This window comes from Lutra lutra, chromosome 9, assembly GCF_902655055.1.
Source record: "Lutra lutra chromosome 9, mLutLut1.2, whole genome shotgun sequence".
In the NCBI taxonomy this organism is placed as follows: domain Eukaryota; kingdom Metazoa; phylum Chordata; class Mammalia; order Carnivora; family Mustelidae; genus Lutra; species Lutra lutra.
The window spans coordinates 52,040,661-52,066,775 of record NC_062286.1 but is presented as its reverse complement, the minus strand read 5'-3'; the positions used below and the strand labels follow the sequence as shown (position 1 = coordinate 52,066,775).

General features: G+C 40.6%; 1 protein-coding gene across 2 annotated transcripts in view; it reads right to left on the bottom strand.

Annotated features, from left to right (window-relative positions):
• Nucleotides 1–26,115, bottom strand: part of EXOC6B (exocyst complex component 6B) — a 715,681-nt gene that overhangs the window by 145,053 nt on the left and 544,513 nt on the right. For both annotated transcript variants that reach the window (XM_047743996.1, XM_047743997.1), the window contains exon 20: nucleotides 20,579–20,652. In XM_047743996.1, the coding sequence (XP_047599952.1) occupies nucleotides 20,579–20,652 (74 nt within the window). The remainder of the gene's footprint in view (nucleotides 1–20,578; nucleotides 20,653–26,115) is intronic.

Sequence of the window (26,115 nt, the reverse complement as noted above, 5' to 3'; positions counted from 1 at the left end):
CATGGAAAACCACCTTCTCACTTTAAATGATTTCTATCAGGGGTTTAAGGAAAAGTAAGATTAACAGCATGATATGGAACTCTAACCACATGTGGATTTAGAATAGGAAAAACATGCATGGAAAAATACACACACATACACACACACACCATCACCACCATCACCACATTACACCACATGCACAAATGCCGTAGTGACCAATGATACTCAGTATATACTCTAAAATGAATAATTATATATCCCCTTACCTCATAACACATATTTGCTTTTAATGACATTGTCAGTTTACTACGGTGTGAGATAGTTCTTTTTAGTATAGTCTCAGTGTTACCAATAGCTTCCAAGAACCACCTTCCCTCACAGTCTCCTCTGGTCTGACATCACTGAACAGTACAGATTGTACAAGTAGTAGCAGCTCATAAGGAAGCCATACTATTGTCATCAAGAACCTGCTGTTTGCCTTGACCAGGCCCAAAGCACAGAGGACTGGGGAGAATGTGGGAGGCCTTTCTACGATTGATGTTTGACTTAGACGGACATCTAATCTTCAGATGAAGTCTCTAGAGAACATTTTTTAGCACAGTCTGGAAAATAGAGAAGTTATACCTTCACTCTGCCCGCCAACAGCAGGCTAATTTGTTCTTTACTGCAGTAGCACTGAAGCAAAGTAACAGTATGGACATTGTTTTATCACGAGCATGGGATGAAATTTCCCCAGATGACCACAATTTTCACAGACACCATGAATAGTGAATCGTGAATGTTTTGTCATAGAATGCTTTTAGAAAAATTAAATAACCTGAGTCAAAGCAAGAAAGAAAATCAGCTCCCACTGACTTGTTATAAAAACAATAACCAAAATGGCAAAAAACATCACTTCTAATGGCACAGCCATACCTCCCCTTCAAACCCACACAATGCTTACATGGTACTTAATTTGCTGCTTAAATCACATGCTGCTTCTTACTAATAGTTAGCTTTTTAGAAGTATCAGTCTCACCTTTCTTATTAGATTGTAATAAGCTAAAGTGAAAATACCAGTGCATCATCAAATTGGATTGCAAAATCTTAGCCCAGGACATGGTAGTGAGAACTGAAAATTGGGACACTCGTGAAGTCATACCCTTATTGATGTTCATGGGCCACTCAATTTTTTTTTCATGTGTACAGAAAAAGAAAAAAAATGTGGAACGAAAGAGTGAGGTACCTTCTTACACCTATTAAATTTACCAAAACACTTAAAATTTATATATTATAGACTCAGTGTTAGTGAGGTGCTGTATTCAGTGCATGAAAACACCACTGGTGTTCTTTAAGTTGGTATGACCCTTTGTTGTAGGAACTAGTCATACATAAAAAAGTCATAAAAATGTTTTTATAACTCTTATACAAGTTACTTTAAGAAGTAATTCAGATCAAAAGGCCTTTAAATATGAGTATATATCTTACAACTTCAGTGTAAAAACAAAACATTAGACATAACTTTAAAGTACAAAGAATAATGGCTAATTAAACGATAGACTATAAAACTGATATACCCTTCATAATAAGAACTCTTAGCAAATTAAGAATTAAAAGAAACTTGCTCAACTGATGAAGGATGTAAAAAACTTATACCTGTTATATTTAATGGTGAAAACTGACTACTTCCCCATTAAGATCAGGAATAAGTTCTCAGTACTCCTACTTCACATTGTAGTGGAGGTCCTATTGCAAAAAGGCAAGAAACAAAAGGCATCTAGATTGGACGGGAGAAGTAAAATGGTCTTCATTCACAGATGTTATCAATGTCTACCTAGAAAATCCCCCTAAATGTATAAAATATTATTAGATCTAATAAATGAATTTAACAAGTTTGAAATTCAAGTTCAACATACAAATACCAATTGGGTCTCTATACACTAGTGATGAACAATTAAAAATTGACATTAGGAACACCTGGGTGGCTCAGTGGGTTAAGCCTCTGCCTTTACTCAGGTCATGATCTCAGGGTCCTGGGATCGAGTGCCACATCAGGCTCTCTGCTCGGTGGGGAGCCGCTTCTCCCTCTCTATCTGCCTGCCTCTCTGCCTAATTGTGATCTCTGTCTGTCAAATAAATAAATAAAATCTTTTTAAAAAATTGACATTAAAAGAATAATACCATTTACAACAAACATAAAATGCTATGAAATTAATCTTACAAAATACATGCAAGATTAGCTAAAAAATAAAAAGCACTGATGAGAGAAATCAAAGATGTAAATAAATGGAGATGGACTATATGTGTATATACATGTATACATACAGTCTGTAAATATATATGTGGATTAGAAGATTCATTAGTGTCAGAATGTCCATTCTTCTCAGACTGATCTAAAAATACTAGCCAAAATTCCAAGAAGCTTTCTTGTAGGAATTGACTAGCTGATTCTAGAATATATATGTAAAGTACCTAGACTAAACAAAAGGATTTTGGGGAAAAAAAAAAGTTGGGAGAACTCATACCATACTATCTAATTTCAAGATTAACATAAAAGTAAGATCAAATGGCACCTGGGTGGCTCCGTGAGTTAAGGGTTTGCCTTTGGCTCAGGTCATGATCCCGGAGTCCCAGGATCGAGCGCTGCATCAGGCTCCCTACTCTGTGGGGAGTCTGCTTCTCCCCTTGAAACTCCCCCATCTCATGCCTCTCTCTCTCTTTCACTCTGTTTCAAATAAATAAATAAAATATTTTTTTTAAAAAGTAAGATCAAAACACAGTAAAAGTACAGACATATGGATCAATGGCACAGAATCTAGAGTCTAGAAACAGAACAATATATACATGGTCAACTGATTTTTTTATTAAATGTGTTAAGGCAAATCAGCAATGAAAGCATAGTATTTTTAATCAATGGTGCTGGAACAATTAACTATACATTCTACATAAAAATTCAAAACATGACCACATCTTACGTTGCACTGAAAAATTAATTCAAAATATATCATCAGGGGCCTAAATGTAAAACTTAACACTATAAAACTCCCTGAAGAAAACACAGGAGATAATCTTTGTGACTTTGGATTAGGTAAACATTTCTTAAGATAGGACATATAGATCATAAGCCTTGAAAGGAAAAAATAATGTCATTATAAACTATGTATTATTAAAACAAAAAACTCTAAGCTTTTCAAAAGATACTGATAAGAAGGAAAAAAGAAAGCCACAGAGTGGGAGAAAAGGGTTCCCAAATACCTAACTGATAATCGACTGGTAACCAGAATATTTTAAGAATTATTTTTAAAAACTGGGCAAAAGATTTAAACAAACACCTCACAAAAGAAGATCTATGGATGCTAAATGAGTATAAAAAATGATGTTGAGCATCAAGAGTCATTACGGGAATGCACATTAAAACTACTACAAAATACTACTACATACCTGTCAGAACAGAGCAGGTAACAAAAATCAACAGTACCAAACACTAGTCAGGGTGCAGAGCAGTTGCAACTCTCCTATGTTGCTAATGGAAATGCAAAATGGTAAAGGCACTTTGGAAAAGAGCTTGACAATTTCTTATAACTTAAGCATATACTTTATGACCCAGTTGCCTCATTCCTAAGTATATACTCTAGAAAAATAAAAACATATGTCTGCATAAAAACCTTTACATAAATAAATGCCTTTATTCATGAGATCTTCAAACTGGGAACAATCCAAATATTCACCAGCTGGTGAATGAATAATCCCTATAATGGAATACTATTCTGCAATAAAAATGAAGGGACTACCAATATATGCAGTAACGGATGAATCTTAAAAGCATTCTGCTAAGTGAAAGAGGCCAAAATTAAAAGTATGATTCCATTTATATGACAAAACTAGAGTGTCAGAGAGCAGAGAAGTCGTAGCCTGGGGTTGGAAATGGGAAGAGTAGACTCACTGCAGAGGCATAAAGAATTGTTTGAGTGATGGAAGTTTTCTTGACTTTCGTAGCAGTTACACAATTGCTATAAGTTTGTAAAAATTTATAAAGCTGTCTATTGAAGAAGGATGAATTTTGCTCTCCATAAATTAAGCCCCAATAAATCAAAAGACGAATAAAAACTGTTGAAGCACGTGTTGAAGAGAATGTGAAACACCCAAACTCTCGTTCACCACTGGTGGGTGTGGAATATGGCACAACCCCTTTGGAAGAGTTTGACATTTTTTAAAATAAAGTTAAACATACTCTTAGCTCACTCAACAATCCCACTCCTTGTGCTACCCAAGAGACATGAAGACATATATCCACACAAGCACTTCCACATGAATGTCCACTGCAGCCTTATTCATATTCCAAGACTAGAAACAACAAAGTGTTAGTAAATACAACAGGTGAGTGACTAAATTATAATATATCCATACAGACAAATATCAGTCATCACTAAAAAAATAAACTACTGATATAGCCAATACCATGGATGAATTTCAAAACATTATACCAAATGAAAATAAGAATACAAACTCTAGAATTTTATATATAGGGTGTCATATATACTCTTCAGACTCAACATAATTTTATTAAGATATAATTTAATATACAAGAAAATAAATCTATTTTACATAGACAAATCCATAATGTGACAAATACACACACTGATGCAACTACCACCACCACCAAGAACACATCTATCATCCCGAGAAGCTCCCTTGTATTTTCTTTGACATCGGTCCTGTCCCGTTATTCCTAAGCAACAACTGACCTACTCTCTTGTCACTACAGATAAGTTTGCATTTTCTAGAACCTCATATAAGTTTTAGAATTAGATTATCAAATAGCTCCTTTTTATTGATGGATGATATTTAGGCATAACATAATTTATTTAGTTATTCATTATATTTATGAACTGAACAACTGAAAACAGATCCAAGGCTATTAAAAAAAAAGAAGATTTTACAATAACTTCTAAGGCTTAAAATGCTGGAGTAAGCATTATCATGTTACTTAATATTTGCTAAGCATATAATCGAAGATAGTTGGAAACTACATCTTAGGGAGGTCAAATAATTTGCCGAATATCACAGCTAGTAACCCGGGTCTGCCCAATTCCAAGCTTCTTAACCACTATGCTGTCCTAACACCCGGTACAGGGTTCCTGGAATTTGTGGATATAGAAGAGACCCGTTTTTCCTAATATTTAAGGGGTTGAGACATACAAGGAAGACACTAGAAGTTTAAGAGGCCAACGAAGAGTTTCTTTCTCCACACTTAGGGGATTCAGAAAACTGTTAAGTGCTCAGCATTTAGGAGGGACTCTATGAGCATGGAATGCTCTTCCATCTTTTTGGGTCTTCTTCAATTTCTTTCATGAGGGTTCTGTAGTTCCTCGAGTACAGATCCTTTACCTCTTTGGTTAGGTTTATTCCCAGGTATCTTATGGTCTTGGTGCTATAGTAAATGGAATCAATTCTCTAATTTCCCTTTCTATGTTTTCATTGTTAGTATATAAGAAATATAAGAAAGCAACTGATTTCTGTATATTGAGTTTGTATCCTGCCACGTTACTGAATTGCTGTATGAGTTCTAGTAGTTTGGGGGTGGAGTCCTTTGGGTTTTCCATATAAAGTATCATGTCATTTGCGAAGAAAGAGAGTTTGACTTATTCATTGCCAATTTGAATACCTTTTATTTCTTTTTGTTTTCTGATTGATGTTGCTAGGACTTCTAGTACTTTGTGAACAACAGTGGCAAGAGTGGACATCCTTGTCATGCTCCTGATCTCAAAGGGAAGGCTCTCAGCTTCTCCCCACTGAGGATGATATTTGCTGTGGGTTTTTCATACACAGATTTTATGAAGTTCAGGAATGTTCCCTCTATCCCTATACTTTGAAGCGTTTTAATCAGGGATGGATGCTATGTCTTGTCAAATGCTTTTTCTGCATCAATTGAGAGGACCATGTGGTTCTTCTCTCTTCTCTTATTGATTTGTTCTATCACTTTGATTGATTTGTGAATGTTGAACCACCACCGCACCCCATGGATAAATCCCACCTGGCCATGGTGAATAAGCATTTTAATGTACTGTTGGACCCTACTAGCTAGGATCTTGTTGAGAATCTTGGCATCCATATTCAACAGGGATATTGGTCTGAAATTCTCCTTTTTGATGGGGTCTTTGTCTGGTTTGGGGATCAGGGTAATGTTGGCTTCATAGAAAGAGTTTGGAAGTTTTCCTTCTGTTTCTATTTTTTGAAACAGCTTCAGGAGAATGGGTATTATTTCTTCTTTGAATGTTTGGTAGAATTCTCCAGGGAATCCGTCAGGTCCCGGGCTCTTGTTTTTTGGGAGGTTTTTGATCACTGCTTCAATCTCGTTACTAGCTATTGGTCTATTCAGGTTGTCAATTTCTTCCTGATTCAGTTTTGGAAGTTCATAGGTTTCCAGGAATGCATCCATTTCATCTAGGTTGCTTAAGTTATATGCTCACTGGCATATAACTGTTGATAATATTTCTGATGACTGTTTCTATTTTCCTGGTGTTAGTTGTGATCTCTCCCTTTTCATTCATAATTTTATTAATTTGGGTCCTCTCTTCTTTCTTTTGGATTAGTTTGGCCAGTGGTTTATCGATCTTACTGATTCTTTCAAAAAACCAGCTTCTAGTTTTGTTGATGTGTTCTACTGTATCTCTAGTTTCTATCTCATTGATCTCTGCTCAAATCTTGATTATTTTCCTTCTTGTGCATGGGGTTGGCTAAATTTGTTACTGATTTTCCAGTTCTTTAAGGTGTAAAGAGAGCTGATATATTCTGGATTTTTCAGTTTTTTTTTGGGTGACGCTTGGATGGCTATGTATTTCCCCCTTTGGACTGCCTTTGCTGTATCCCATAGGTTTTGGACCAATGTGTCTTCATTCTCATTGGTTTCCATGAATTGTTTAAGTTCTTCTTTGATTTCCTGGTTGATCTAAACATTCTTAAGCAGGGTGGTCTTTAGCTTCCAAGTGTTTGAATTCCTTCCAAACTTTTTCTTGTGGTTGAGTTCCAGTTTCAAAGCATTGTGGTCTGAGAATATGCAGGGAATAATCTCAGTCTTTTGGCATCAGCTGAGCCCTGATTTGTGACCAGTATGCGGTGTATTCTGAAGAAAGTTCCATGTGCGCTTGAGAAGAATGAGTATCCTGTTGTTTTAGGGTGGAATGTTCTGTATGTATCTATGAGGTCCATTTGGTCCAACATGTCATTCAATGCTCTTGTTTCTTTATTGATTTTCTGCTTGGATGATCTGTCTATTACTGAGAGTGGCATGTTAAGATCCCCTACTATTAATGTATTCACAACAATATGATTCTTTATCTTGATTAACAGTTGCCTTATGTAGTTGGGGGCATAATATTTACAATTGTTAGATCTTCTTGGTGGACAGACCCTTTAAGAATGATGTAGTGTCCTTCTTTATCTCTGACTACAGTATTTAGTTTTATCTCTGACTACAGTATCTAAATTAGGTTTAGATAAATCTAATTTATCTCATATGAGAATTGCTACCCCAGCTTTCTTTTGAGGCCCACTGGCATGAAAGATGCTTCTCCATCCCTTCACTTTCAGGCTGGGTGTATCTTTAGGTTCCAAATGGGTCTCTTGTAGACAGCATACGGAGGGGTCCTGTCATTTTATTCAATCTGCAACCCTGTGCCATTTTATGGGAGCATTTAGGCCATTCCCATTGAGAGTGATTATTGAAAGATACGTTTTTATTGGTATCACATTGTCTGCGAAGTCCTTGCTGCTATAGATTGTCTCTGTAAATTTCTATGTCACTCTTGGGTTCTTCTTTTATAGAACCCCCCCTTAATATCTCATGCTCATGGATCAGAAGAATAAACATTGTTAAAATGTCTATACTGCCTAGAGCCATCTATACTTTCAATGCCATCCTGACCAAAATTCCACCTGCATTTTTCAAAGAGCTGGAACAAACAATTCTAAAATTTGTATGGAACCAGAAGAGACCCCGCATGGCTAAGGAAATGTTGAAAAAGAAAAACAAAACTGGGGGCACCACGTTGCCTGATATCAAGCTTTACTACAAAGCTGTGATCACGAAGATAGCATGGAACTGGCACAAAAACAGACATATAGACCAGCTGGAACAGAATAGAGAGCCCAGATATGGACCCACAACTCTATGGTCAAATAATCTTTGACAAAGCAGGAAAAAATATACAGTGGAAAAAAGACAGTCTCTTCAATAAATGGTGCTGGGAAGATTGGACAGCTAAGTGTAGAAGAATGAAACTCAACCATTCTCTTACACCATATACAAAGATAAACTTGAAATGGATAAAAGACCTCAACGTGAGGCAGGAATCTATCAAAATCCTAGAGGAGAACATAGGCAGTAACCTCTTCAACGCAGCAACTTCTTTCAAGACATGTCTCCAAAGGCAAAGGAAGTAAAAGCGAAAATGAACTTTTGGAACTTCATCAAGATCAAAAGCTTCTGCACAGTATAGGAAACAGCCAAAAATACAACCCACGGAATGGGAGAAGATATTTGCAAATGACACTACAGACAAAGGGCTGATATCCAAGATCTATAAAGAACTCCTCAAACTCAACACACACAAAACAGACAATCACATAAAAAATGGGCAGAAGACATGAACAGACACTTCTCCAAAGTAGACATACAAATGGCTAACAGACACATGAAAAAATGTTCATCATCATTAGCCATCAGGAAGGTTCAAATCAAAACCACATTGAGATACCACCGTACTCCAGTTAGAATGGCCAAAATCAACAAGACAGTAAATAAGTGTTGGAGAGGATGTGGAGAAAGGGTAACCCTCTTACACTGTTGGTGGGAATGCAAGTTGGTGCAGCCACTTTGGAAAACACTGTGGAGATTCCTTAAGAAATTAAAAATAGGGCTTCCCTATGACCCTGCAATTGCACTACTGGGTATTTATCCCAAAGATATAGATGTAGTGAAAAGAAGGGCCATCTGTACCCCAGTGTTCATAGCAGCAATGGCCACAATTGCCAAACTATGGAAAGAGCCGAGATGACCTTCAACAGACGAATGGATAAAGAAGATATGGTCCATATATACAATGGAGTATTATGCCTCCATCCGAAAAGATGAATACCCAACTTTTATATCAACATGGACGGGACTGGAGGAGATTATGCTGAGTGAAATAAGTCAAGCAGAGAGAGTCAAGTATCACATGGTTTCACTTACTTGTGGAGCATAAGGAATAACACGGAGGACACTGGGAGATGGAGAGGAGAAGTGAGTTGGGGGAAATGGGAGAGGGAGAGGGAGAGCCTATGGACTCTGAGAAACAAACCAAGGGTTTTGGAGGGGCGGGGGAGGGCATTGGGTGAACCTGGTGGTGGGTATTATGGAGGGCACATACTGTGTGGAGCACTGGGTGTGGTGCATAAACAAAGAATCTTGGAATACTGAAAAGAAATAAAAAGAAAGGGTGAAGAAGAACTTGAAAAAAAAAAAAAAGAAGAAGAAGAAGAGACTCTACCCAGCTTTCTGCTAACCTATTGGGAATAGCTCCTAAGTCTCTGGATTTACTAGGATCTTGCCTGTATAACTTGTTTGCCAGAGCCAGTTTTTCTTTTCCATGGGATAATATTAGCAAATGTTGCAGAATGAAAAGTAAAAAGGGAACACCAGAAACTTATCTAGGAAAGTGAACTGTCCTTTCACACCAATAGCTATCCAGAAGAGCTTCATGCCCAAGTTCAACTTCATTTCATGTTAAGAATCCCTTATTAATATCTTAGAATGTTACACTATCTTTTCTCTTTGGCCACAATCTCAATGAGTTATTTTGCTCTTGAAATCAAGAAAGACTAAGAAAGAAATGCTCTAGATTAATCAAGAAGGAGCTACTTTTAAGAGATGAGAAGCTCACAGATCTGAGCATGTGGTCATGCCTGAAATTGGTCCTTTTGCAGCTCTCTGTCTGATGATATGCGCCCTACAAATGGCTCCTTCCTGCATAAGCTGTCTCGGGGGATCCAATCTTTCCGGACTGTACCTTTGCCTCTGCAACTCGCTCAGTCTAGTTTGTCTCCCACCAAAGTTCTTTCTTTCCTTTGGTTCCTGTTCCATTTTTGCTTCTCCCTTGATACTTAACACTTTTGACTGTCTTATTGGTTCCCTACCTTTACCGAAGCTGTCTGGTTCCCCTTTTCTAATCAGTCCTATCTCATTTCTTTACACATTTCTAAGAAGTTGCCTAAAAGGAGGGTTTTAATCTTCATATCAGGGTTCTAGATGTTCTTTTGGTCCTTGTTCCCCAGGAGCCCATGCTCGCAACTGTGGCTCCCAGGGAGCGAATTCTCTTAAAGCTAAGGGGCTTCTTTCTTGGCAAATTGAAATATGCCCCAATTCCCTCAATCTAGCCCTTTGTTGTCACTCTCTGCTGCCCTCCAGCGGTTGCCGAGAGGATGCAGTGGTTAGTAGTTAGATCCAAAGCCTGGCTCTTTTGCCCTTTCCATGGCCTGTAAGTGTTCACTAGTAGCACACTAAAGGCATTGCAGTTTCAGAGATAAGATTTGTGTTCAGAACCTATCAGGCTTTAAATTCCACCAGCACTACTGCAACAGCCTTTGATACCACTGTTACCCCCAGAGAAATTCATGGGCAATGACTCGTCCTTTCTCCTGAAGATGTGACTATCTCAGAAATTTACCAATTCCAGGTTTGTGAGTATGCAGATTCATGCTAGCTCATCCCACAAGAGCCGAAATGGAATGAAACACTAGCCTCTGAGTTGATGACTTTGCTATGAGGCTATCCAGTGTGATGTTGGCACCAACCCATTTTATTTATTTATTTAAAAAAAATTTTTTTAGGGGCGCCTGGGTGGCTCAGCGGGTTAAGCCGCTGCCTTCGGCTCAGGTCATGATCTCAGGGTCCTGGGATCGAGCCCCGCATCGGGCTCTCTGCTCCGCGGAGAGCCTGCTTCCTCCTCTCTCTGCCTGCCTCTCTGCCTGCTTGTGATCTCTCTCTGTCAAATAAATAAATAAAAAATCTTTAAAAAAAAAAAAAAAAATTTTTTTAAAGATTTTATTTATTTGACAGAGAGAGATCACAAGTAGAGAGAGAGAGAGAGAGAGAGAAAGAGAGAGAGGAGGAAGCAGGCTTCCTGCCTAGCAGAGAGCCTGATGTGGGACTCGATCCTAGGACCCTGAGATCATGACCTGAGCTGAAGGCAGAGGCTTAACCCACTGAGCCACCCAGGCAGCCTACACCAACCCATTTTAAAAGTGACAGTCATCCTATTGGAGCAAAGGGGTAGAAGGTTGTTGCAGACTAGGCTCACACTTCCAGAAAAAGTCCTTCTAGCCTCTGCTGGAAGGGCTGTTCAATGTTCTGCTGGAACTCCCAAGTGGCGGAGCACTGCCTCTGGGTTAAAGCAGGAAGTACTAGATAACTCTGTTGACCAAGATTTAGATTACACTTCCCACCTAACCCAAGACTGTGCCAATATGGGTTGACAGCAACAATTAATAATGTTAACCGGGGGGGGGGGGGGGGCGGGCAAGAATCAAAGGCCAAACCCAATTCATGGGGAAATATATCCAAAATCCTGTATTTTGTTTCCTGCTCTCCAAAAGATTATCCACAACTACTCCTAACTAAAGGTCCTTCGCCCACTTCTTGTCTCCACATAACTGCCATTATGTGGCTTAAGGGTCCTGACAGGGCCCATAGTGCCTGCCATTCATGAGTCAGCAGTTCCAGACACACAAACTCTCAAAGAGAGGTTCCTCAAAGAGGCGCAGAAGCTACCTCTTTAGCAAGCACAAATGTGCAAAGAATCAAATGTTTGCCACCCACATTCCTGCTCAGTGGCTATGCTTTGTCTCTGAGGAAAAGCAAAGCTCCTAGAAAATACACAGTGGGTATTCATCAGACCTTCCACCTTCTTTCCAAAGACCCCAACTACTCTCCGTTGTGAAAAATCAATGAGGAATCTACCTTTTATAAACTATCATGGTCTCATTGTGGTTGGCATCCACTACTAATATTTGCTCCTTCTCTGATTTTCAACTTCTTGAAACAATTCCATGAGACTTTAAGAAATCAGACTTCCAAATTGCTAAAGCGATTTCCATAGTGAGAGGATAATGAATAGAAAATGGCCTTCCCAACATGCTGTGATGTCATTTAGCCCATTAAAATGTCTGGGTTTTTTCCTAGCATTTAAATGACATCTTACGTGATTTTTTAATACCAAAGACTCGTACTCTGCTTGGATATTATTTCATGATATCCAGATCTGGAAAAAAAAATGGATTCTGTGTTTTAAAAAAAACAAAACCCAGAGACAGAGTTTCTGAGCTCTCCTCCTCTCTAGTTAAGAGTTTGGTACGAGGTGAGACAAACTTTCAGCAGTTTTAGAATAGACTCTCTTCCAATCAACCAAAGGTGCTCAGTAAATCCCAGGACATGTTACATATTATTGGCAATTCCTTCTATGAATGTGCCATGATGGCTCAGTTATGATACCCCAGGCAAGGTAAGGAAAGAGACCTTATTTGCAGCGGCTGCAGCAGCATCCCAGTAGCTGAAGACCTCATTTACCTGGGCCCCATCTTGTGTGTGCAGATCCAGCCCTGACTTATATGAGGTAAAAAGTCCAGCTCAGTGGGGTCTGTTCTCAGTAATGTTCCTACTTATATTTTTTACAGAACCAGACCCAAAGGTGTTAGCTTTCCCCTGCTCAGGAACAGGAATTATTTGGTGTCAGAGCTTCCTCTGAGGTTAAAGGTATTATTCTGAAGGTTATTTCTGTCTGTCAAAACAACTTGGACAAAAGAATTTTGTCACAACAACCACAAAACCCTGCTTTCAAAAACCAAAGGACAGCCTTTTGAAGCATTTCAGGCTGACCATCTTATTTATGCCAGGCTGCCAAATCATAGCTACAAGTTCTTTGCTGAAAGTCTGTGTATCAGTATACAACAGACTTGGCCTTGCCCTGGGGATCTTGCCAGAGCTCAGCAGCTATCTCTAAAAGTGACCAATATAGCATCAATACAAAAAAATAAATAAATTAGATCAAGTGGCATCCCCTTGGGGGACACCTGAAGGGAGATTCTGGCAAGAGCAGGATGTTGAAGAGGCCTGCTTCATAAGCACAGGCAACCACACAAGAATGGGAGCTCCACAAGGGCAGGGACTATGTTTGATTCACTGCCCTGTACCAAGTATACCACTAAACCCACTGTAGCAGTGCTAGACATTGTGCTCAGTGAATGAATGAATGCTTCCTGATTGGGGAGGTCTAAAGCTATATCCAAGTGTTACCTATGCCTACATTAAAACATGGACTATGGTCTGCAGGAAACTTCAGTAACTCTGTATCAGTAAGAGAACTGTGCAAGTAGCCTGATATTATTTCTTTACCTTCCTCCACCCAATGCCTTCGGGATATGATGACTCTGGATTTCATTTCCAAAATGACATCTAACCACATAGACATGCTACCGTACGAGTAGTGCCAACGATCTTTTTGAAGATAATGTGCTTATTAATGGCTTAACCCATTCCTTCTAACTCCACCATCCGCATCAGTCGTAGCAATGACATCTTTCAATTCTGTGAGTCATTAAGCTGTTTGATTTCTGACCCTGGTGCAGATGATTCACAATTTTGTAGGCCATTATTTATTCAAGATCATACACAATCTGGAGGTCAACAGAACACTTCAAGTGAGCACTTGGAGAGTCCTTCTACTGACAACATTACTGGTCCAGACACGTTACTACCAGTGGATTTGGGGATTTGCATACCACCCTTGTCTTCCTCCACTAAGAATATTCTTTCACAAAAACATTCCCTTATCAACTCTCCGCACACCTCTAACTTTCTCTACCATTACTTCTTGGCAACAGCTGAGAAAACATTTGGGAAAACTACAGGCCACCCTCCCCCCCCCAAAAAAAACCCAGGTTACATTCCAGCAGGTTAAAAACCAGTATGAAGAAGTACATGTGGGAAATGGCTTTCTTTGTGTTAAATACAGCCTAACCATTGCCATGAAAAAAAGAAGCCTGCCACCTGAGGCCCTGTAAGATGTGGGCCTGCCCTACCCTGACCCAGGCCTCCTATGTAGTCTTCTAGTGTGGGCTTGTTTAGACTGGTTAGGGAGAAACATTTAAAAAAGAAAATCTATTTACTATATATAATTTTGTTATGTGCTATATCACACAAACTCAGTTTTTGCATCAATGGGTATCCCACAGAGGTTAAAACATAAGTGGTTATTAAGAAAGATTGTTCCACAAGAGCCAGGGTTAGTCAAGCAAAGGGGGAATGTTCCTCTTCGTGAGAATGTTGCTCATTAAACTTGCGGGCAGGGCAAAAGAAAAGAGTAAGCAATTTGATTCCAAAAGCAAAATTTCGGGACGCCTGGGTGGCTCAGTGGGTTAAGCCGCTGCTTTCGGCTCAGGTCATGATCCCAGGGTCCTGGGATCGAGTCCCACATCGGGCTCCTTGCTCAGCAGGGAGCCTGCTTCTCTCTCTTTCTGACAAATAAATAAATAAATAAATAAAATCTTTTTTTTTAAAAAAAGCAAAATTTCTTTGACTAGGATCAAGTTAGGATGGGGACTGGAAGGGGCAGCTGTACATGGTTGGGTTCTTGAGCTCTTCTCAGGCCTGCACACCCAACAGTAGCCAAGAGGACTGATTTCGCCCATATACCCCAAACAGGACTAACATCGGAATTCGTTCAACATCTCTAAAGAAATATACGATTATTTCTCTCAGGTCCTATAGTTGTTTTTAAGGCAAGTTAAGTGCCTGCAATGGAAATGCACTGTGTTTACTTTAGACTGAAGGTTTAGAAGTTGGGGAATAACTGGCCTAGGGGGAATGTCACCAGCTCCATCTAAAAAAAGCCGTAGATATCTTGGGATGGCCTTGCTGTTTAAGAGTCGTTGCCAACACGCTCTATTCAGGAGATCTGATGCAATGTCACAACCTAGTTCATTCAGCTCTATAAACACTTAGGATATCGGAAGTAAATAAGAGTCAGGGCCAAGGAACAGAAAATGTTACTGAAGAAAGAACCCATTCAACTTTTCCTATTGGTCAAATATGTAAGGTGAACAGCCAGAGATTAAATGAGTAATGTAAATAATTAATTAATCTGGGGAAGTTAAGATGCCCTCACGATGAATGAGAGTAACAGAAAAGTGAAATGTTCCAGGATGACCCACAATAAGCAGGGTTTGATGAGAAGTATAGGACATGTAAAAAAAAAAAAAAAAGAGGTCCATGAGGAAGCTGAACAGTGAAAGGAAAGAAGAAGAGAAGTTAAGAAATGGGGAGTTTAGGGGCGCCTGGGTGGCTCAGTGGGTTAGGCCTCTGCCTTCGGCTCAGGTCATGATCCCGGGGTGCTGGGATCGAGCCCCGCGTCGGGCTCTCTGCTCAGCGGAGAGCCTGCTTCCTCCTCTCTCTCTGCCTGCCTCTCTGCCTACTTGTGATCTCTCTGTCCAATAAATAAATAAAATCTTTAAAAAAAAAAAAAGAAATGGGGAGTTTAAAGAGATTAGTCTAATTCTTTTAAGATTTTATTTGGCAGAGAGAGATCACAAGTAGGCAGAGAAGCAGGCGGGGGGGGGGGGGGGGAAGCAGGCTCCCTGCTGAGCAGAGAGCCCGATGCGGGGCTCGATTCTAGGACCCTGAGATCATGACCTGAGCTGAAGGCAGAGGCTTAACCCACTGAGCCATCCAGGTGCCCTGAGATTAGTCTAATTCTTAAAAGAAGGAAAGATAGTTGAGATCCTAGTTAAACAGACCCCCATCTGTTTTTAAACAAAACTTAAAACTGGCTATTTTCTATGCTTAAAACACTTTCCTGGGGCACCTGGGTGGCTCAGTGGGTTGAGGCCTCTGCCTTCGGCTCGGGTCATGATCCCAGGGTCCTGGGATCGAGCCCCATATCGGGCTCTCTGCTCAGCGGGGAGCCTGCTTCCTCCTCTCTCTGCCTACCTATGATCTCTCTCTCTGTCAAAAAAAAAAAGAAAAAAACAAAAAACACTTTCCTCCCTCACCAATGCCTGGATTTCTTTCAGTTTAACTTCCTACTTTAAAATGATTTTATATATTTGATGTATATGAAATATATAATTTTATATATTTAAATGATTTTAAATATTTTATAACTACTTAGGCTCACAAAGACCTCTCCACTCTAAGGCCTCTTTCTGCATTTATAGATACATCGTTCGTATAAAGGTATTCTATCCCAACCAGAGGATAAGCTGAAGTCGATTTTCCCACATCTTTGACTCTGGGCTGACCCTGTAACCAGCTCTGGCCAACAGAATGTGTTGGGAATGAGGGCTTGCCAGTTCCAAGGGTAGACCTCAACTCAAGCAATTTCCCCTTGTTCTCTTGGAACCTGCCAATATGTCAAGTGATCCAACCTGTGTTATGCAGCTGGTGGATGAGAGATCACAGGGAGCAGAGAAGAGTCCGCCTAGTTAAGGCATCCTAGACCAGGCAGCCCCTAGCCAATCTAGCCCCTAGCCAATCTGACCTCAATGTATGACGAGTGAGCCCACTGAAGCTCAGACTGCCAATCTGTAGAATCTCGAGTTAAATATATGCTCCTTCTATTAAGGCAACACATTTTGGGGCGCTCTGCTATGCAGCAAAGCATACTGAAATAATTGAAACATACACAATGCTCCATCCTTCCAATGTAATACTTAGGACAGTATGACTTATATTAAAATTAAGTATTTGCTGGTCACCTCTTTGCTCCTGGGGGACAGAGACTGTATTATATTCATTTGTGGATTCCCACCGCACCTGGGTTGTGCTTTTGTTCACAGGAGGCACTCAATGTGATAAAAGAAGTTGAAATGAAAATCAACTGAAGTTCAAATTCTATTGTTCATCAGCCCTATGCACTTACTGCTTATCAACAAAAGAAAAACTCCAACCATAGTATCGTTAAAGAATCAGATCACTACTGAGAATCTAGTATTGGCCTGGTGTTGCAATTCCAATTATGAAGCGTTATGGGCTGGCAGTTACTAGGACTTGTGGTGCACACACCACTCCAAAATCGTTAATAAGTGAGCCCTTTAAGGCGTTCTTGTCAAGATTTCACACTGACCCGAGTCTGGATTTTGATAGAAATCTACACATATATTTGACATATGAATGTGAAGTCGTACTGCAAACCCACTTTTATGAACTTGGAAGTTTAGAAAGCTTAAAGTGGCAAAGGAGAATTTGATTTGTACTGTCTAATTCACATTATGATTAACAGCAGGTTTTCTACGCCCAGCAGTCTGACAAACGAGAGAAGGACATTCATGTGCGTTAACTACGAGACGCTTCGCACGTGTGAAATATCACGAAAGCTTGTGTATTCAAAATGTCATTTCACTCTTCACCCTATGAATTAGGAAACTGAGACTAGACGGGACAGGTGGGAAAGGATGAATAGTTTTGCCGTCCATATCTGATTCGCTTCCTGATTGAATTTCTGTAGCTTTTAAATGACACTCTGCTATTATGAGATGATCTCTCATAGAGATGATCTCATCAAATATTCCATGTTTTGATTATTTTAACAGTTACCGTTCGCTTGACAGTGTCTGAGACAGTCTCAAGCGAGAGGACAGGAGAGTACGCTCAGATTGAGGAAGCTCCTAAGCCAGTGAGGCAGATACAGATGATGACAGTGAAAGAATATCCTTGCTGTTTTGTGACCGTGTGGTCCTCCGTGGGCCTATACGCTGTAACCTGCCCTAACTTCCGCTTCTTCCTCTAACTCCTGCCCTGCCTGTTTAATATTGTTACCACAGACTAATAAAGAACATGAGGATGAATCAGTTAATAAGTTGGAACACTGAATCAGGACCTAAAGAGGTTGGGCCCAGCTGGAATGATACAAATCTATGTTGTCAATAATATGAAAGAAAAATTAAATCAGCTATATAAGGACTGCATGAGGCCTGGGTAAGCATGCTACACAAAGGCCCAGTTACTAGCAGAGGATGCTCAGTGAATCAGGAGAGGAAGCCTGTCCCCCAAACTGGGATGCATGAATAAAAACATAAAGAATCAGAGGGTCAGAGTTAAGTGAAATTTCAGCCAACTTAAGAAATAGCTTCCTAATAATCAGATTGTCCTAAGGCGGCCTATGCTGCTTTGGGGAGGTGAGTTCTCTTCAAGGGGGATATGCGAGCATAGTCTGAGGTGCTGTACAGTGTTTCAAGTATCAAGCCAAAGGTTATACTGAATGATTTTCGAAACTGGCCCCCAACCCCAAAATTCCATAACCCTATTACAGGATTCCAAAGGGAACATGCAAAAGGACAATATACTCAAGGACACTTAATTGTGCTTCACTCAAGGTCAACCTATCTCTTCTGGAGACACACTCCAAGGTCCTCTCCTTATGGTCTGAGCATCTCCACAGTTCAGAAGAGGTCTCCTTCTAAAAGGACGCTTGTATAAAATAAGTTATGGGAATGACTAAGAGGGACTGCAAAGAGATTAATATTTGCAGCCTGGGCTGTGGAGGGATCATTTTCTTCACAACGATTCAACCTATTGGGGCCCGCTGCTCCTGAGCCTCAGCCTGAGACCTGGGGAAGTTCTTCCAGATGACCTAGATTAGAAAAGTTTAAGCTGTTTTAACAGAGACGGCCGTAACTAGGAATCAGGTGATAGATTCAATAAGAAGAGGCATACACTTCTTAGGAGTAAAATTTTGGAGTTCTGGTTTCTCCTGCTAAAATTTCATAAAAGGAACTCCAAGAACAGAAATGCAATGGCAAACAGGAACTTAAGGGTAAACAACAGTGCTCGCTGAGAGCTCACAAGAATTTGAGCATTCTTCCCCGGCTCAGATACATCCTATTTTGGCTGTGCTGTCTAACACGCTCCCTTAGTTAACATTTTCTGCGAACGCTAGTCGCTTTCCATAGGGACCAAAACCACAAACTAGAGAGAGCAACCACGCTTCCCTCTCATGAATAGCGAGAAAGGAAAAATTTTTCCTTGGGTATGTCTCTCCAATGAAATTCAGCGTCTGCTTTCCAAGAAAAGCCAATTGGCTCAGAAGTTTCTGAGAAGAAACAGGGGAGAAAAGTGCAACAGACAACACTCCCCAAAACCCTAAAGCAAAAATCCCAATCTTTCAGCCTCACATCTGCCAAGGGCTTAAAACCTGTCTCTGTTGAGTGGCTGAATCCACAGGTGGAAGGTCTTAAGTGTGGAGAGAGATACTCAGCCTCATTTGTGACCATGCTGGGAAAGCCTTTATGTGTAGGAGAACCCCCACCTCGGGGCCCCAAATATTAAGTTGACACACGTTTCTGGGACACGGCCTGAATCCTCAAACTTTGGCGTGTCTATAGAGACACAATTTTCTGTTTTCTGCTTAACAGGGCTTTCCAGAATTGTCGTCAGATGACAGATTACACCACCCATCCACAAGGATGCAGGGGTAGCTCCAGCCATCCATTATGGGTTAAAAGCCGTTCCAGCATGAATCGAGTCACAGTGGTAAGGAGACTACCAATACAAGGGGTCCTATAGCTTTAAGAAATACTCTGGGCATCTAAAAGTTTTCAGAATGCAAACTATGTCAGCTCTGAAAACAAGAGGCACTGCATCATTATGGCAGGAGAAACAAAGCCAGCCCCCTTTTTAAAACAGACAAAAAAAAAAAGATTGTTTTAATAGGAGAGAAGCATCAGTCATTGATTCTTACTTCATTCACACTTTCTATCCAACCCCATCCATCTTCAGAGTGAAGAGATGACAGAGCCCAGTTAACTCTCTCCCTCTTTCGGCCCCTGCCCCATCCTGTTCCTCTCCACCCAAACCACCAAGGCCTACCAACCTACCCATTTCAATCTGCAAGCCACAGCCCTCCAGAACGACTCTTTCTATCTGTCGGGCTTGCGAAACTCGGGTATGGCCGAGTACTGGCTTTCATCCACGTTACTTTAACAGGGTTGCCCGCCAGGTTAGCACGACCAGGTCGGGGCCTTTGCTAATCTAATCACCTTCTAAAACCACCACTTAGTCACTCATGGCTGAGCACATTCTACAAAGGAGGGGATGGGAAGACGGAAGGCAACAGGAAAGAGTCAACAAGCCAAATCAACAATCCACAACGTAAAATATTTCATTTTTCTTTAAATGCTGCCGCCCTCATTCTCTCTGCAGACAAAAGTGTCCTCCGGGCAGGCAGTCTCTGCATCGGTGCACCTGCTCAGCATTGGTTCGCCGAGTTATCTTTCTGCTGTGTCTGCAGAAGCCAACTAGAGCACAATGGGTCACATCACTTGAGGGTCACTTGAGTCCCTCTAGTCTCTGGGTCCCTCCTCCCACCTCCTGCCTTTCCTTCTACCCACAAAACCTTTAACTCCACCATAGCTAAGGACCCCAGATAGCTAAGTAAAGGAGGTGGCCTCAAACACAGGGAAAAACCCTTAGGTCTCCAGTGTGAATCGACAACGCCAATCCCCCTCCCCTCCCCTTTTCCTTAAGACCTGATGGTCTTCAGTCACACATCTTAAAAGAAAAACAAAAAACAAAAACACAAAGACTTACTTGTCTCAAGTCGATGAAGGCCAACTGCAGCGTGTCCTCCTGGAACCCAGGCACCGGGCCGGATCTGGCAAACTCTGTGGGAAAGAAAAGAGGATAAAAAGCGCCTTTAACTAACCATGGACAGGGAGATTGGCAGACGGATGACAGGGAAGACAAGAGAGGCTGGGGGAGAGGAGGACCAAGCTTCTAAGGAGTCATGTCTCTCTCCCTTCAGCTTCTTTGTTTGCCCTTCAAAATTCGTGTCATCAAAACACCATTAATTCCAGCATCCTGACAGCAAGGAAACTGTACTAATTCGACCTGAAATTTATTCCCATGAGCCGCGCTGGGCTTCAGAGTGTTTGTTTTGTGAATGGACAAACAACTTGCAAAGGAGGAGGGAGTGGGGGAGAGAAAAAAGTTTTTCCTCTCAACACAATAAAATCTTCAGCTGTGAAACTCTTTTCAGTTCCGAAAGCTATTTATATTTTAGATCGCTAAAGGAATTTTCTAATTTCACGCCTGTCACCTCATTCCACAAGCATTTATCAAAAAATATTCCCTGCCACATCATTAATTATTCCCTCACTGATTATTTGTATTATCTCATGACTACATTATTGCCAACACACACACACACACACACACACACACACACACCGCAGAAGCTGTCCCGATCTACTGCTTGGCTCTTGAGCAAAGGAGTATTTGTAGATATGAAAAGGCCCATCTAAATAAATTTTGCTGCAAAAGCTTAGGGAACATTTGCACATGTCCGTCCTACTACTGTACTCTTTGTCCTTGATTTCTGCTTCTTTTCCACTCTCGAAAATTCTTTGTTCTCTTCCTGCTACCCCAGTTTAGTCTTAGGTCAAAGAGACCACATGAATGTTATTTGCAATTTACACTAGCGCCTTGGGTACAAGCTCAGTTTATGGCTCTGTCTTGTACATCGTTAATAAGAAGACAACTGCACAGGGCTATAGGGACAGACACTAGTAACAGTTAAGAATGTCAAGTTTTATCGTCCCTAAGCCCAGCTTATTATGAAATCAAAAGGTCTCGTTTAAGCTCCCTACACATACGCATGCACACACACACACACACACACACACACCATGCAGAGAGAGAGAGAGATAATTCAAGAGTCGGATAGTTACTATGTCTTGAATTCTGTCTGTAAAGGGCAATAGACATTTAATATCAATCTACTATTTACCTCAAAAACAACTCGAGCATTGGCTCAAAGCAAATATGAAAAGGAACGTTTTCCTTTCAATTATGTTCTTTCTCCGGGAATGAATTTAAGAAATTATACAGACTCGGTATCATACTTTTCTTCTGAAATTAAATAAACTCCATCAAGATATTTGCATAAATGCCTGAAAAACTACTTGCAACATCCAGTAGTTGGATAGATTTAAATGATGATTTGTGAACAATTATAGGAATTCCTGTTTTGTTGTTTTTTTTTTTTTTTAAGTATTTTCCATCTGGGGCTTCTTAGACATAATAGGTTTTCGTAACATCCTTGTCCACTTAAAAAAAATAATGCTAGCAAGTTAAGTTGCAGGGATTATGGAAACATCATGTGAAATACAATTTAATGCAATTTATTAAGCTAACATATAGCACAGATGTATTCTACCACTGCACACAAAATATTCTTATTTTAGACATTTCAACAAAAATGACTCTCGTAAGTGGAAGGAGAGAAATTGTATTTAGCATGATTAGCAGCACTAGGTTTCTATTCGCATTGAAAAGAAAATTCAAGTACCATTTGTAAGTTAATTCTATCATATTACAGCCCAAATGACTCAAGTTTTAAAAGCGTAAAATCCTACAACTGTACAAATACTTGATGAGGGCCATGTTAATAGAATGCCTGGCCTCTTCTGTCCTTCCTATCTTACAGTAGCCATTATTTGTGCTAACCTTGTAGATAGTGGCTGCTCAAGTCAGACATACAATTTTCCCATATTCTGCTCTTACAGAAAGCAGTTCTTTGAATTATAGCCACAGTCACTCTCTTTGACAGCCCTGATCGTCAGTGGTCAGCTTAAATAAGCTTCCCAGGCCTGCTGGTTTCATCCAAGGTCGGTAGCTCTCCCCGACTGCTCCTGCCAAGAGTTGAGGCTTTGTTGAATTATTTGAGGTACTGAAGTCCTCTCTGTCGGTGGGAACCTTTCTTGAGTCAAAGGCAGCCACGATCAGGGTGTTCTGCTTACCTACACATGTCCGACTCAGCAGAACTACCCTGGGATACGAGGTTCGAATGCTTGAGAGTTGGCTACCCATTCTCACATCTGCATCTTGAGCATGAGCCCTGGGGCCCTAGGATGGCACTGCCGAAGCCACGCAGGAATCCAGATGGGACATGTTAGTTCTCACAGTCTGACTTTATAGGCCGCATTTTTATGACACACTGAATCTTCCAGTTTCCCAGAGGACAGGGTGGCCTTTTAGATTTGTTTCTCCTTTTATAAACCAAAAGGAATCCAAGAGTGACAACTGCATCAAGGTATGGCAAAGTAGAGATTGATTTCACATACAGTTTATGGAAATGTCTAATTACTGTATATTTGACTTTATGTTTGTATTTTTATCTCATTGTTTTGTTCATCTAATTCTTGTCTTCTCATTAGATAAGGAAACTCCTTAAGGATAAGGACCAAACTGCTGAACCTAACAAGTATTTAAAATAGTAGATGCTCAATAGATACTCATTTATTCATTAGATAAGTTACAAAAACAGCAAGATTTGTTAATCACACATATTCTTCACTACCAACGAAAGTCTGAGGATTGCAACAGGTAATGTGTCCTTAACATGAGTATCAAAAAGCAGGATTTAGGAATTTATGAGTTCCTTAAAACCAGATGCACGATGATTGAGGGGCTGGGTTTTGAAGTCATACTAGCAGAGTTTGAGCCCAAGATATGGGGTCTATGGGAATGGGCAAATTACTTAATCTCCTTAAAGCTTCAATGGCTTTTTCTCAAAAATGAAGAAAAGAGTACATTCCTTATGGTGCTACTATGAGGATTAAATGAAATAACACATACAAAGCAGTTGGCAAAGTGCCTGGCATATCATAATTGATTATCATTACAATTAGTTTTTTGTGTGAATATACAGTTCTCTGGGAAGAAGTTTCAGAGCCTTTACTAAATTCTCAAAGGGCTGGTGAGCCAACAAAAGTTAAAGAAATACTGTTCTTGGGGCACCTGGGTGGCTCAGTGGGTTAAGCCTCTGCCTTCGGCTCAGGTCATGATCCCACGGTCCTGGGATCAAGCCCCACATCAGGCTCTCTGCTCAGCAGGGAGCCTGCTTCCTCCTCTCTCTGCTTGCCTCTCTGCCTATTTGTGATCTGTCAAATAAGTAAATAAAATCTTAAAAAAAAATTTTAAAGGATCGTAAAAGTTACAGAAAAGAAGGTATAATGTTAAGTGAAGGCACAAGTGGGGAAAGAAAACCCCACCAAAAAAAGTATTTTGCTTAACAAATAGTCAACATTCCTTCACATTCTTACATACACTTAAGTCTATGAGATCTGGCAATCATTTTTTAAAACAATATTAATTTCTCAAAAATATCCAGTAGGTTTACATTCCTAATAATCTTCATATTATAGTGATATAAAATTACCAAAAGAGAAAAAGAAGGTATTCCATTAATTTCAAAATGCTTTCTAGACTTCTTGAAAGCTGATCTTAAAATTAAATAACACTATCACTTAGAGGGGAAAGGAAAAAAAATTAAACTTTAAAATTATCTGGTACATTCACATTTGGCTGAAGAAAAAAAACATAAACACCATAAAACCTTAATTAGAATAAAATGGTAGAGTCAGATTAGAAGGGGTTTTGAGAAGTCAAAATAACTGTCTTAGTCTATAATCTGTGTATCTAGATAGGACATCTGGGAGTTTATCAAGAGCAAGTTGTGAGAAACAGAAAATAAAACCAGTTCTTCAGAACTGACCAAAGGGGAACAATCATGTTCTTAAGTGTATACGGAGTCACAAAATGACAAACCTGCTTTATGCAAATGTCCATGGGGCAAGAACAATTTTCAAAAGAAGAAGAGCAACAAGATAAAATTTCTTTCTTTTTTTTTTTAAAGATTTTATTTATTTATTTGACAGAGATCACAAATAGGCAGAGAGGCAGGCAGAGAGAGAGGGGGGAAGCAGGCTCCCTGCTGAGCAGAGAGCCCGATGTAGAGCTCGATCCCAGGACCCTGAAATCATGACCTGAGCCGAAGGCAGAGGCTTTAACCCACTGAGCCACCCAGGCGCTCCGATAAAATTTATTTCTGAAAGGCAAACTAGCACAATATCTGACAAATAGGTAAAACAGCAATTGTTGGAGGAAACCACAGTTGGTTTAAATAAGAGGAAGCTGTGAAGACAGTGGGCAAAACGGTAACCAGAGGGTCCCTAGATACGTCATTTACTTTGGCTCCCAGCGACCGTCCAGGTCAGACACACAATGAAGATTGCCATCACCAGCCCCCATGAGAGGGATTCGAGGTTTGGTTCTGGCCAAAATGCCAGGTGAGAAAGAAAACTCCGTACCTAGGAGCCCAAAGTACGTTGGCTACTTGTTTATACCTTAGGATCATGTCAGGTCACATGTGGGTTTTGTGGGATCGAAAAAGTAAGAGCCGCTGTTGCTGTATTCACATAATGGTTTCCTGGTATCTGGCTCCCTGGGGCCACAGGTGAGGGGTGTGCCAGACTTGGAAGCGTGGCTCTGGGGAAGCTAACCCCTTCTTGCATCACTTCTCCGCGGCTCCACTAAGCTAATTACAGAGAGATGCTGAAAGACTCCCCAGGGAATCCACTCAGGGCCCTGCTGGTCAGAGAAAGGTCAGCCAGAACCTAAGGAATTACGACCCAAGGAGCTAGACAGCCAGGACACAGGAAAAGGGGTTGGGGGGGGCACTTTGCAGATGCCACTGACTCTACGGGTCTAAGTGTGTTTGCATGGAGACATGATCATAAAAACCACACAGCTTTATTTAGCCAGGGGAGGACTCTGGCTGCACATTATTCCCTGCTTTTACACACCTTAAGTCTAAAACTCACCACATCTCCAACCCCAAGAAGGGCAGAGGAGAGCACAGTCTCACTCGAACGGATTCTCCAAGTTCTGGGAGAGAAACCCGATGCAAAGTGATGATGCTAAAATCTGATCGCAAATGCCAAACCGGTACTCCAAACAGACTTACAATTACTATTTGTGTTTATTGTTCTAAGTTCAATTCTCCAAGCTCCTTTTGCTCTGAAAGACTACGGGAAGCTAGGATGGAGAGACGGGGCTTTTTAATTAAGAAAGAATTAATCTCCCGTTAGCAAAGAAATGGCCCCCAGCAGGAAGGAACTTCCTGGCTCCTGCTATGTAAACGGGCCCATCCGTCTCCACCTGGCTGTCCCCACCTGGCTGTCCCCCAACAGTACCGCTGAGAGGAAAGGATGGTCCTGGCACTTTCTTGACTGGTGTCAGTGACAGCATACCTTCACCTGGAGAGGAAAGCTGTTTTATGCAGA